Raw genomic sequence first — 14,118 nt, forward strand, 5'->3', positions numbered from 1 at the left:
TGGCTGCTACCTGGACCCAAAGATGGCGAATTGCGTTAGAGCTGAGCTGTGAGACAGACCTCAGGAAAGGAGGTTGGTGAAGTATCTGGGGCTGGTTTCATGCCATGCTTTTAGAGGAATGCTGTCCTCACACTTCTCATCTAGTCCCTCATCTACTGGATTCAGGTTACTGGTTCTCCCTTCAGCACTTTTCAGCACCAACACATCCTTCTTTCGTCTCTACAACTTGAACTATCTGCTGTCTAAGAAAACCCTCTCTTCACCTAGGCTTTGGGCGCCCTCGGTTTTTTTTCTTTTGAATATATTGTTGATTGCACTACAGTGGAGCTAAGCTGTTTGCAATGCACCATCTCTGCTTTTCCCAACCCTCTCATTGCCGTACTGCTAACTGTTCTGTCATCCTTATATTTGATGCTGAAAACCACTCTGCTTTGCTGCGTTTAAAAGGTGGTACATGAAATTGTAATAAAAACAAGCATATCATGATGAAAGATCGACAATGACAAGGACAGTCCAGATGTAACAGAAAAATTAGGACAGATTGTGTGTCAGGAGTTGGAGACTAAGATTTGATGCAAAAATACAGATTCAAGAATCAACATAAGCCGGACATAAGAGAGATGTCCTCATGGGCATCAGATAAGAGCAGAGCTAACAATCTCCAGTATACAAAATAATGCAAAAGAGATGCTGGGTGTAACCACCAGGAAAAAAAGGAGAGGGCTTCTGTGGAGATCTTGGGTGAGACGTCCCTGGGGCTGCAGTTTGCACATTAAGCCCTAAGACAACCTGCGGGGGCGCGGGAGCAAGAACGGCATAATGAGCAATTCTCCAAAGGTTTTATACCATTTGAAAACTGGCCCCTATGACTGTACCTGAATCCATGAGCTCCCTCTGTTTAACAGTGTCTTTGCTTTGTGGTGAAGCAGGAAAACTGAATATGCAAGCATGCTCTCTTATTCCATGTATTCACATTCTATCCAGTGCCCTGATTTCTCAACAATTGAAGGGTAAGGGGAATCCATTGGGATCGGAGAGGGGGTTGTTTCCCAGCAGCCATCACTTATCACCTGAGGCACAGGAATTCACTTTTGCACTGATAGAATCATTACTTGGTAATTAAATGCATACCTGGAGCACTGGTTAAGTTGAGAAAATCAAGTTGATGTGATGGTCAGGAGGAACACCGCCCCCCACTTCCCATTCCTCATATTACACACTAAACTGATGTGGTCCCCAGGCCACAATGCTTCTCCACCCTGATCCAGACAGCATGATGTTAAGAGTGTGAATGAGAAGGGTCAGGAGTCAGCAGGCAGTAATCAAATTAAGAAGAATACCTGGGCATAGAGTAGTACAGGCTGTCTTCTGCACATTCTGCCCCTCACAAGAGGCCCCGCCATTCAACGGAGTGGGGTTGGTACAGGTTCGAGTCCGTTTCTGCCACCCTCGTCCACAGCTGGTGCTACACGGTGACCACTCAGTCCAGGAAGACCATCCTCCATTCACTGATCAGCGCCAAATGAAGAAGAGAAGAAGTGGTTATCCAGAGCAGAAGTGGGTGAGGGAAGCTGAGTCTGTGGAGGAGAGGTTGGGGCATCCTCAATGAGCTTGGGGATCTCCGCTCTGTTCTCTCTTCTTGCTATGTCTGGAATGGTTGGAATTTCGTTGTATATTGTATGTTTAATTTGGTCTATGAATGAGTGAAAATGTCCTACCGAACACAGTGATGCTAGCAGAAGCACTCCGGCGCCGGGCCACGAGGTTTTTTGCTACACAGGTGTAGTTAGCGGTGTCGGCCAAACGGGCTTGTTTCACCACCAGACTGTGGTCCAGACTGAGGTACAAGTTAGAATCAAGGGCGGGATTGAGCATTTCGTCATTCTTCAGCCATTCCACCTGCAGAACCAAAAATGCCCACATGAGTTCAAGAAAAGCAGGAACCAAGAGAGAGGAGAGAAGAAATAGAGGAATGGGATACCCAAGGATTGAGATGAAAGACGAGAGTGTGGCAGGCCTAGCAATTCATTCAACAACCCAGCATCAACCTGCAGTCACCCCATCCCTAGAAAATGTGCACCTGAAGATCTGCAAGAGACGCTGCAAATCATGGCCTGAACAGGTGAACATGGGAAAGAGAAAAGGCTTCAAATATCGCCATCATAAGTTTTATTTAATTGATTTCTAAACTATTCTCCTGGCATACCACAAGCATCACCTAGTGCCTATATGTACCCTGGAAGTTCGCTAAGATTCTTTACCAGCTTGTGTTTTCTGTACTGCTTTCACAGAATCCAACAATTTAAAGTTAAATCTGAAGTTAGGGCATGTGGAATATGATCTCAATCTCTCAAGTGTACTGCTAACACTCTCTGTAGAACTTGCACTGTGCCCCAGAGAGTTTTCCTCTGGAGTTCAGAAGATCTAACATGCGCTTGAAAATTATTTGTAATCAAGCCTGGGAAACCCTATCTAATGGAGACATTTCTGCACCATTTCTGGGTTTCAGATTGCATTTTGTGGCTTTGTTCATTGAACCACATGTCAGCTCCATTGTACAATGTTGTTTCTGGGCTCTGTGCCACTTCTGAGCCCTACACAGTCTCCTAAGCTCAATGTCATTTCTCTATGCAACTGCTCTCAGCCATTCGGCCTACGCAATATGATCTATGCAGGCCTCCCATTCTATCTGCTTAAGCATCTTCAGACTATCCAATGTTATATCTTGGGCAAGTAGATTTCACCACATCCACAAGTTTATTCACAGAGCTAGAACAGGTGCAAGATAATCAACTCAAATGATAAAGGGAATGGAACAAAGGCTAGCGAGGCGAAGAGATGGCCGAGAAAACATTCTTTAGGCCACTTAACGTCACTTCCGGTGTTGGCCATGCCTATGTAGGCATAATTCCAATGCTGATGTTGTAGGTGCCAGTATGTGCCTCAAATCTCAGTGAAAAATGCCATTTGGACGGTATTTAACAGAAGTATGGGCCTACAAAATTGGTGCCAGTTCTAGAATCCATGACGCTCTGCTGTTTTTTCAGAAAACCTTGAACAGGTCTTTTAAATATATAAGTAAATAGAACAAATTGTAGGAAGCATTTTTCACCTAGTATAGAATTAAGCTGTGGAATTTGTTGCCAGAGGATGTGGTGAAAATAGCTGGGCTTAAAAGGGGTCTTAAGTTCCTAGAGGAAAAATCCATAAGCCAGGTAGACCTGGTCGCCACTGCTTAGTTCCGGATGCGAGCATAAAGCAATGGATCTGTTCTTTGGGATCCTTCCAGGACTGGCATCTGCTGGAGACAGGATATCGAGGCCTGATGAGCCTTTGATGACACAGCCTATGTATTCAAGACAGTTGGACCTTTGCTGTGATTGACTGGGTGAAACTTGTACAACTCCCCGGAATACTTTGCTTTTCCCTCTGCAATTTTACATGCCTACACCAATCAGTGTCCATCCAAACTCTAACCCTTAATCCTTAACCATAACCCAAAGCCCAACTAACTGTACACAAGGAGATGGTTCAAACTCTACATATTATCCTGAAAGTAAAGAGGTGCTCAGGATGCCAAGGGAATGGTTTAAAAAAAAAAAAAAATCATACTGGAAACTGCTGTTTGATCAAACAGTGAAACATTGATTTGGGGGGGGGGGGGGTTACTTGGAGATGGCAGCAAAGGCATGCAAAGCTCTAAAGCCAACTGGAAGTGTGTTAGGGACTTAGAATAAGGGGTAGATAGGGACTAAAGATAGGGCTGGAGTGCTGGTTAATGGTTATAGGTTGAGGTGGAGTTAATAACAGATGATCAGTAGGCAGGAGGTTGATAAGTTGGGGAGGGGTCATTGAATGAGGTTTATAGGGAGGCAAAAGATTAGAGTACGGTCTCACTTCAGCTGGAGGGATTCCTTCAGGGGGGCGACAAGGCAGCACTATTTCCTGTTCTATGGGAACTTCCTTGGCCAGTGGTTCCTGTTCAAAATTTTTACGCAGGTCTGAAAAATAAAACATGAAACATGGTTTTAACATCCCAGACCAGTCAATGATGTGCTCTTCCCTCCCCCACCAGTGGCTCAGCCATATCAGGGATGTGGACAGCACTCTACTGCTGCTGTATCTATCCCTCCTTAATAAAGTGGATTTGGAGGGGGGAAGGGATCTGGACTCTCTTTTGCACTCCATTTTGGGAATCAGTGTTTGGAAACATTGCAATAAAGATGACAAATGTGGAAGATGGGAAAGACCAGGAGACTTCTCCAGACACATTATCTGAGGAAGAAGGGAAGATACCTAAGTTATGATACCAGAGCCAACGACTGCACTGGCAAAGCCTGTCACCTGGGACCCTGTGGCTGTTCCTTACCTCCAGACACTGTGAAAGACTCTTTCATGCTGTTGAAACTTAAAAAGGTCTATCAGTAGCAGTAATATTACCAAAGTTACCCACATGCAATGCGAACATAGGCCTTCTGACTCTTCATGGTCCCGGAGGTGCCCCAGGCTACACACTGGCACCAGTATTCCTCCAAACCGAAAATCTTCTCCACTTGCTGCCGGGAAATGTCAATTCGCACTTCCATGACAGGAAGACCTGTGGAAAGGAGAACGATCAAGAGCAGGGTTTCAGCACTTCACCTTCAGGAGCAGATCTGCTGATGTGGGGTGGGTTTAGCAACATCCGATCTTAAATATGGTTGTAAAAATTGTGACAACGTTTTAAGGGAGGAAGACCCTTTTTAAAATAAGAATAGCACAGGTCACTTATATTAAGGGGCTGGGGACAAGCTTTCCTTGCTGCCCAAAATGTTCAAGCTCCTTTCTGTCACCGCTGGATTAGATCCTCCCTCCCTCAGTTCTCAGGGGCAGGGACTTTGCTTGTTCTCCCTTACTACAGCCTCTGTGCCCTGGTGCAGGATGAGGCGTGCGAATGGTTATGGTGGTCATAGGACCCTCGGCCCCAGTGTGAGCCAGATCTGCCCCTTCCTGCTGCCTCCTCTAAAACCACCAGCTCCATCCAGAGACAGTGACACTTCCTTTCTTCATCCAGTGCTCCTCAGAGTTTGCCCTGGAACTCTGATCACCCCTGTGCATCTGTGTTGACACTGTTACAAATGGTTTAGTTCCTCCAAAACTCAGTCTTCTCTCTCTCATTTCCATAACTGTAGCCCTCTAGTAAAGGATATTGGTCTCAGATAGATTCCGTTTTTCTACAGTATAAGCTCTGCAGAGCTGTCAAATTACCCAGGTCTGAGAAGGAGAATAAAGGCCAATCTTGGCTTTCTAACGATCCTATCCTGAAGTATCATGGGGCGTGCAGCCTGGATTGCTCTGTGGTATAGGTTCAGGACAGGACTATAAGTCTCCTTAATGGAATGGGGAACCTGACAGCTCGAGTTCAGAGCAGACCAGAAAGGTGAATTAGTTCTCAGAAATAACCTTTGGTGTTTTCATTATCATTGGCTAGTAGAGCAACCTTAGGATTACTGCCTTGTACCCAGCCGATATGGACCATTCGCCCAGCCAGGTTCCACCTACCACTGTCCACTGCAATACACAGGGTAGCCAGTTTCAGGCTGCAGATTTTGGCTCAGTTCTGGTAATCTGCTTCATTAAGGAATTTGCAGCACTGATTTCAATGGGTGGGATTAGACACCACAAACCCACACTGCTTTGGGATGCAAGTTCAAAACCAGGCCTGCAATTAGGTAACCTGACATTTCTGAACACACAGAGAATTGCCAGGTTTCCCAGTTCCAGAAGGAGACTTTTTAGCCAGTCCTGACTTTGAATTTATATCCCCAAAGCAGTGTGGAAATTGTAGTCCCTTATACTACTCCTTAAAATCAATGCAACAAGTCCCATAATGCAACGCAGTTGGGTTGCCTGAAATCCAGGTCTGGTTGAAAATTTCCCTCTTGAAACTGGGTAATTTGGCAGACCTGAGACCTAGAGCACTGTTTCTCAACTGGGTCCTGGAGTCCCCCCTTGTCAGTCAGGTTTTCAGGATATCCACTATGAATATGCATAAACTTGATTTGCAGACACTGCCTCCATTATGGATATCTGGAAAACCTGGCCTGTCTCTAGACCTCAAGGACTGGCATTCCCTATTCATGAGGAGAGCTACAACCAATGGCCCTATTAAGCATGCAGAACTCTCATGCATATTCATTAGGGACATGCTACAAACATGGCCAGTTGGTGGCCCATTGGAGGTGATGCAGCTTCTGCCTTCTATGGTAGTGTTTCTCAACTTCAGTCCTGGAGTATCCCCTTCCCAGCCAGATTTTCAGGATAGCCACAATGAATATAAATACATTTGATTTGCATACACTGCCTCCATTATATGCATTGTGGGTATCCTGAAAACCTGACTGGGAAGGGGGGACTCCAGGATCAAGTTGAGAAAATCTGACCTAGAGTGACGGGAAATCTGAGGCAAGCCACAAATGCTTCTCTCAGTTTCTAGAAACCACTGGGAGCTGCTCTTGCTCGGTATTGCTGGGGGACAGTCCTTGTCCTGCTTGCCCACAGCCCTTTCTATTCACATTCTTGCTATTTTTTAAGGTCAGGCAAACTCTGCTTTCATGACTTCCTTTGCTTTTACATGTATCTTAGAAATAAACCAAAGAAACTTAACAACTGCATGAAAAATAAAGCCACCTCTTGCAAACTGCCACCACAGTGATGGCAAAAGGTAACCTCCAAAATAAGTCCTGAGTTACAATAGAAGGAAGAAAGATCATTAGGCCGAGACTGGCGCATTCAGAGTCTCCATATACCGACTCCAGTGTGGATAAGTATTTCCTTTCAATCAAAAATAATATTGATTTGACAGTATAAAGTTTGATTATCTCTCCCTGCATGGCTCAAGGCTTTGACATTTTCCAATTCAGAAAGTTTTTTTATGCCGATGGGGTAACTTTCCCACACTTTGTTCCATTCAAGGGGGTTCTGGGTATTTAACATGTCTATTTAGTCTAGGCAGTGACGGGGACTGATAGATTAAGCTCTGTCTCAGCCTCTATTCTAAGTGTGTTATTGGTATAGAAGGTTGTTGGATATAGCATTCAGAATCTCACCCACAAGCGATTAGGATTCAATCTGAAATTCACAATGCCAAACTAAAGCTATTTCATTTATAACTATTTTATTGAAGGAATCAAGTAAAAATACAATAATATAATACAAAGAGATATTCATTACAATTAGATTCACAATAACAATATTTCCATACATATTTATATCATTCCTCCAAATTAAATTTCCATATGAACCAATCCATTCCTTTCTACACCCCCCTTAGTTCCATTCCCTCCCCCCCTATCCTTCCCTCCAAATGAAATTCCCCTCCCCAGATGAAAGTTGACAAAAATAAAGAAATAAAATAAAGATCTGGAATGTACTTTAGACAACCTTAGCTTCATCATAAATGATTGAGAATTAAACTTCTTACTCTTGGTGAAAGATTTTGAATATAAGGATCCCAAACTTCCATAAAAAGACGAGTTCTTCTAGACCAGTGGTTCCCAACCCTGTCTTGGAGGACCACAAGGCCCATCGGGTTTTCAGGCTAGCCCTAATGAATATGCATGAGAGAGATTTGCATATAATGGAAGTGACAGGCATGCAAAACTGCTCCATGCATATTTCTTAGAGCTATCCCGAAAACCCGATTGGCCTGGTGGTCCTCTAGGACAGGGTTGAGAACCAGTGTTCTAGACGATCTCCAAACCTCCCAGTTCTCAAATAAAAATAAACGATGCAACTGGTTCCTCTAATGCTATTTAATGAGGAAAAAAAGGCGCACTAACAATTACTACTACACACTTACTTCTCTTTGCATTATATGAGTTGTAAACCGCTTTGATAGCCTCGATTGGTGATATATCAAAATGATAATACACTGGGAAACTTTTTTTTTTTCAAATCATGTTTTTGAAGACAGTAGACAACTGAACAAAAACAAAAGCAATGCAGCAGAAGAGGCAGGAAGGTATAAATGAGAAAACAAAGAAGCTAGATAACTTCTAAAAAAGGACATCTGAGCCAAAATAGGAGGCCTAGAAAGACTCACCATCCAGCAACCCCTGTCCACGCAGAATCCCCCAACGATTCAACACAAACATCCGTCCCTAGCACCCAGGATGCACAGACCATGCAACACCACACTCAAACGCACCGACACCCACCCACACACACACGTGCACGCTCTCTCTCTGCCGAGGGACAGCACCCTCTCCAAATATGTAGGCTCAATCCAATGATGGAGGACACAACGACAACAGTTAGGGTGCCAGACCAGCAGTGAGGGAAGGAGAACCCAGCCACAGCAAGTGTAGGCGGTATGGCAAGGCCGGGACAGGAGAGGCAGTACAGCAAACTCAAAAAGATAGGCAGCATAATACAAACAATGACAGTCAAGCATTAGTGTCCAAAAACTGCTGCCATAAAGCACAGTAAGATTTCCAGCTGTCCTGTGGGCGAGACGAGTAAGTGTCCAACTCATATCGTGCTTGCTGTTTCATCAAGGCAATCCACAGAATGTAAGGGGGAGCCTCCTCAGAGATCCAATATTTCAAAATAAGTTTTTTCCCCAAAAGAACAGCATGCAGAACAAATTTCTGTGAGGACATGACCAAGCCATGTTGTTGCAACTCCCGGACATCCCCCAATAATAAAGCAGGCCCATTCCAGGGTATGTTCCCCTGCAGTAAACCGACCAAGCAGCGTTGTACAGAGTCCCAGAAAAAGGAGTGCAAAAAAATACCCCTATGGGTTTTACATTTGATACATTTGTCATCTGGCCACATCCCCATGACCTATCCACGAGCACGGGCAAGATAGGACCTAGGCAGCAGTTTGAGCTGTGTCTCTTACAGAGGGACAACTTGGAAACTTTTAAATAAACTGGGAGTGTGACTCGTGGCCCTCATTCTTTGCAATTGTTTAAGGGACTCCAACACTATAAGAAGTCCATTACCTTAGCTACAAAAATCTTCTATTAAATGTTGCATCAAGTCATGGACTCCTCATGCCATCGCTCTGAATGCTGATGATTTTGCACTGCTTCTGGAGGTTCCGGCTACTCTGTTGACTTCACTGTCTGATAATCTTTTTTTATCCCTCAGAGCTAATTTTAAAATGCCTACTCATCTTGACTTGAACCCTTCTGCTGATCCATCACCTACTTTTCCTTCTATTGGAAAAAGGATATTGCCTTTCATTGTGAAAAGACATTTGTGAGGCCTGCTCTGACCCTCTTAACTTCTGTCCAGTTTCTGTCAAAAGTGATAAAAAAGGTGGTAGCCCAACAGCTGCAATCTTTTCTCGATAAATTGAATGCTCTAAACCCTAACAAATAGGCTTTAGACAGAATTATGGTTGTGAACATTCTCTCTTAGTGCTAGTAAATTTTGTCTCTACGACATTAGCTCATGGTCATGAAATACTTCTCTCTCTGGATGTTACTGCAGCGTTTTGACTTGAATCATCAATTCTTTTCCACCATTTGGAAGTCTTGGGTGTCTCAGGATCTGTATTTTTCGGCTTTCACTTGTATTTACAAGATATGGCCTTCCGGGTCTGCTGCCTTACTTCCTTATGTTACATAAATGAACATTTGGTCTTCCTGAGGCTCGATCCTTGGTCCAATATTTTTCAGGCACCTTTGACCCTGCTCATCCAGTCACTAGGATTTATCTTTACAAGTATGTTGATGATATTCCGCTACTTTCACTCTCATCACCTGTCATCTCAATATTTCTCATATGCTGAATTTGAAAGTTGATTGGCTTGTAATCACTTGAAATTGAACTCCCTAAGTAACTGCGTCCCCACTCACTACCATCTCTGACCACTAGAGACAACATTTAGATCTGGCGGCAAGAATCAGTTAACTCTTGAAGGTCACCTGCCTTACCTTTAGTGTCAATATTTCAGCTAGAGTTCAAAATTTAAAAAAAACCCATAACAATAACACATTGGGGCTCATTTTCAAAGCACCTATGGTACTTTGCGTGTCTAAGTGCTTTGAAAAGGAGCCTTTAAGTATTTAGTATAATACAGATACCTTGCAAAGCATTAAAATTTCAAAAATTGATAACAGCAAGGATGAAGAAAAAGTGAATGTAGTCAACATGGTCTCCAACTCCATTTGTGTTTTCATCTTAACCTGTATCCCCACCTGCACCATCTCAACTATCAGGTTAAAAGCTTTTTATACACCAAGACAGATTTGTGTTGTCCATTAATTCTTTCTCTCTCATGTCTTGATTATTGTAACTCCTTTCTCCAACTTTGCAGACTGCAAGAGGTTGAAAACACCTTAGTTAATTTATGGTGTCAAGGAATACAATTGCACATCTAAATTCCTTAGCCAACATTGGCTTCCAGTTGCCCATTAAATGTTTTGTACTGGCATTCCATCCTCTCTTTATGGTTTTCTACTTCCAAGTGCTCCTTCTCGTTCTCTCCATTAAGCTCATTGGTTGTCCTACACATCACTCACTTCAGACCTTTGAACTCCACCCTTTAGATCTGTGCTCCAAATTTCATTTACAAACCTCAAAGCACTTCTCAAAACCCATTGCTTCCCCCAGGCATTTACCTCAGCTCAATAGTTTATTGGAATCTGATTGTTTGTGTGAAACTGACTCCCCCCCCCCCCCCATGGCATTATCATATTTGTTCTTTCATCCCTTTGTTTGTATTTTATAAGTAGTTTATCTCTGGCTCCTTAGTCACTTTTAATACCGATCATAACTTGTGTCCTTATTGTGCTCTCCCTATTCATTACACTTTGAACTTTTGATACTTTGTAAACTGCTTAGATATTTTTATTATTTGCAGTATAGTAAATAAAGGTGAATCATGACGTGTGAATCCTTGCACTAATACACTGAGGTGTGAGGATATCACTGTGTTCAGGGCTGGGAGTGTGAATCCTTGCACTAATGCACTAGGGTGCGAGGATCTCATTGTACTCAGGGTTGGGAGTGTGAATCCTTGCACTAATGCACTAGGGTGCGAGGATCTCACTGTGTTCAGGACTGGGAGTGTGAATCCTTGCACTAATGCACTAGGGTGCAAGGATCTCACTGTGTTCAGGGCTGGGAGTGTGAATCCTTGCACTAATACACTGGGGTGTGAGGATCTCATTGTACTCAGGGCTGGGAGTGTGAATCCTTGCACTAATGCACTAGGGTGTGAGGATCTCACTGTGTTCAGCGTTGGGAGTGTGAATCCTTGCACTAATGCACTGTGGTGTGAGCTCTCATTGTGCTAAGAAACATGTCAGGAGAAAGAAATAGAAAAAAATAATGAAACATTGGTACTTAGCATTTCATAATGTATAAATGAAGGTAAGTTTAATTAAAAATGTTCACATTTGATATTAGAAGCAGCTGATTGTGCATACTTAATGAAGTGTGGTAATAGAAGGACAGTCGGTGGCTGCTTTATATCTTAGTTGTGTACCTGGGCATGACCAACCCATCACTTCTTGAAATGTGCCATGTGGGACATTAAAGTATAACAGGACACAGCAAAAACAGTGTTATTTGTTATTGAATATTAGGAGACCCCGATTCACCTGGTGGTGTTCGTGATACCAGTGTATAAAAGTGCAGGTCCTCTACCATTCCAGCACACCCAGAGATTTCTACCAATGCACCTCACTAATGCCCTGGAAGACCCCTCCTATTCCAGGTCTGAGATCCCCCCCTGTGCAGCTCCCCTTCTTATCTATCCTTGAGTCATTAATGTAAATTTCTCTTGCTGTGAGCTGCATTGATTCCATGTAGAAAATTGCAGGTTACGAGAAGTTGTATGGTATCGTATTGCGTACCTGTGCTCCTGTTGCTGCTGTGCTCTGTCCAGTGCTCTCCCTGACGCACCCATTCCCCATTGCACTTGAAGTAGATCTGGGTTGCAGGTGTTGCTTTGCATGCCAAGGTCACTGGCTTATTCTTCACAATATACACATCGCTTGGCTCCAGTAAGAAGTGAGGCAGATCGGTGATCCCCGCTCCTCCAGCAACTGCCATGGCGGTTATAAGGCTGGCAGCTGTGCCACTCTGCTGGGCACCTGGGAGAAGATCAGTAACAACACAAGCGTTAGGCAGACAGTAGGGCTTCCCAATCCTTCCAAAATGAAGGAGATAGTTTTATATAAAACAACTACGAGCCCTGTGCCAGAGACCCTTGATACTGCCCATTCGCCCCTATGTGGAGATACTTCCAAGCTTCAAACGTAGCCCTGTGCTAAGAGATCCCAAAAACTCCCAGGAGAGTCGCTGATTCTTCAGAAGGTGGAGCTCCAGAGTGAATCTGGTCAGAAAGCCTTAGGTGTCCTCTCTGGCCTGCTGGCAGGACAGTATAAGGCTTCCTGAGTGGCCCTGTCCCAGAGAGTCTCAGGGACCCCTAAACGGCTCTGTCTGACTGTTCCTACTCAGTTTCTGGTTCTTAGGCCTCTCTCTTCTAGCCTGCTGTTGTTAGTACTCGCTGGATTACCTCCCGCATCTCTCTCACTAATTATCTTCCCTATCCCATTCACTGTCTTTCTCAGTTAACAACATCATCTCTCTCAGTGATACATCTCTGAGTGTTATCTTGCTGCTAGTTGTCTCTGATCTCAGCTGTCCTCTCTTCTCATCCATCTTGGACGGTGACATATGCCATTGCCCATCTCTAACAAATGCCTTTTCTGCCCATTTAACTTGCAATGAAAAGTGAATGTAGTGTGACCAGGAAAAGGACCTGGTTCTGATCTGGGGAGGGACTCATCATGCCATGCTAACTCCCTGCCAGGCCTGATGGAACTGCAGAGGTAAAACCCAACCTAAAACCTCTGGGAATAATAATAGACAAAGGCTGCATCATGCAACTTCAAATCAGCAAAACTATCCAGAAGGCATTCGCAACCATGCACAACCTAAGGCATATCCTAAAATACTTCAACAACGAACAATTCAAACTCTTGGTACAAGCGCTAATCCTAGGACTCCTGGACTACTGTAACATCCTATACCTGTCATGCCCAACCAACATGCTAAAACAATTACAAACAGTCCAAGATACAGCTCTTAGACTGATTTACTCGCTGAAAAAATATGACCACATTACCACCACCTTCCGAGATTCACACTGGCTCCCAGTACAAGCACGCATACAATACAAATTCTTCTGCACCCTATTCAAAGCCCAAAATGGAAATGGATCAAGCTATCAGAGCAACTGCCTAAACAGGAAAAACACATCCAGACCAAGGAGAACTTATGCACACTTTACCCACCCCCCAATCAAAGGTATACAAAGCAAAAAAATATACGACAAACTATTAGCCACCAGAGCAGCGAAACTAGACCACCACCTCTCCAATCTGCTGACTATAACACCCAACTACAAAACATTCAGGAAAGAACTTAAAACCTTTCAATTCAAGAAATTTATCATGATCTAACTAAACCTGATCGACCCTCCACAGATCCCGATGCATACTACATCTATTAACCATGTATTCTCCCTGGAAATGCCCAGGCCAACTCTTATTGTAAACCACCTAGAACTGAAAGGTATTGGCGGGATAGAAGACACCAATGTAATGTCATGTGAAAGAATGGCCACTGTCAGCAGAACTGGTAAAGCTAGGAAGAAACGTCTTCCATCACACTCACTACTTTTGCTCAATCAACCATGGTTTTATGATCGCCAAACAGAATTGGGGGAGGAGGAGGAGTGGATTGAGGGTTTCCCTATTCACAAGGGTTAAAGTGGAGCAGATGTTTCTCTGTGTCTTGTGACTGGGAGTGGGGCAGGTGTCTCTATGTCACATTAGTGAGAGCGTTGTGCTATCTGTATCACACAAGTGGAAATGTGCAGGTGTCTTTGTGTCACAACAGTGGGTGTTTCTCTTTGTAATACTAGGAATAGAGTAGATAGAAATATGGAAAATTGAAGGCAGATAAAGACCATATGGCCCATCTACTATCTCCTCCTTTCCATTAGATACCCCAAGCTTTCTTGAAGTCAGATACATATTTTGTCTCCACCATCTCCACTAGGAGACCGTTCCATACATTCATCACCTTTTCTGCACTGGGAGTGGATATT

The 14,118-nt window shown here is 43.8% G+C and overlaps 1 protein-coding gene across 4 annotated transcripts in view; it reads right to left on the minus strand.

The window, feature by feature from the left end:
* UNC5A (unc-5 netrin receptor A) overlaps positions 1–14,118 on the minus strand; it is a 64,217-nt gene that overhangs the window by 18,570 nt on the left and 31,529 nt on the right. For 3 of the 4 annotated variants that reach the window (XM_033927363.1, XM_033927360.1, XM_033927359.1), the window contains exons 2-6: positions 11,855–12,094; positions 4,454–4,597; positions 3,898–4,001; positions 1,719–1,899; positions 1,341–1,508 (exon numbers count right to left, since the gene is read on the minus strand). In XM_033927363.1, the coding sequence (XP_033783254.1) occupies positions 1,341–1,508; positions 1,719–1,899; positions 3,898–4,001; positions 4,454–4,597; positions 11,855–12,094 (837 nt within the window). The remainder of the gene's footprint in view (positions 1–1,340; positions 1,509–1,718; positions 1,900–3,897; positions 4,002–4,453; positions 4,598–11,854; positions 12,095–14,118) is intronic. The other variant, XM_033927362.1, reaches the window with a different exon arrangement.

Source organism: Geotrypetes seraphini, chromosome 18 (assembly GCF_902459505.1).
Source record: "Geotrypetes seraphini chromosome 18, aGeoSer1.1, whole genome shotgun sequence".
NCBI lineage: Eukaryota > Metazoa > Chordata > Amphibia > Gymnophiona > Dermophiidae > Geotrypetes > Geotrypetes seraphini.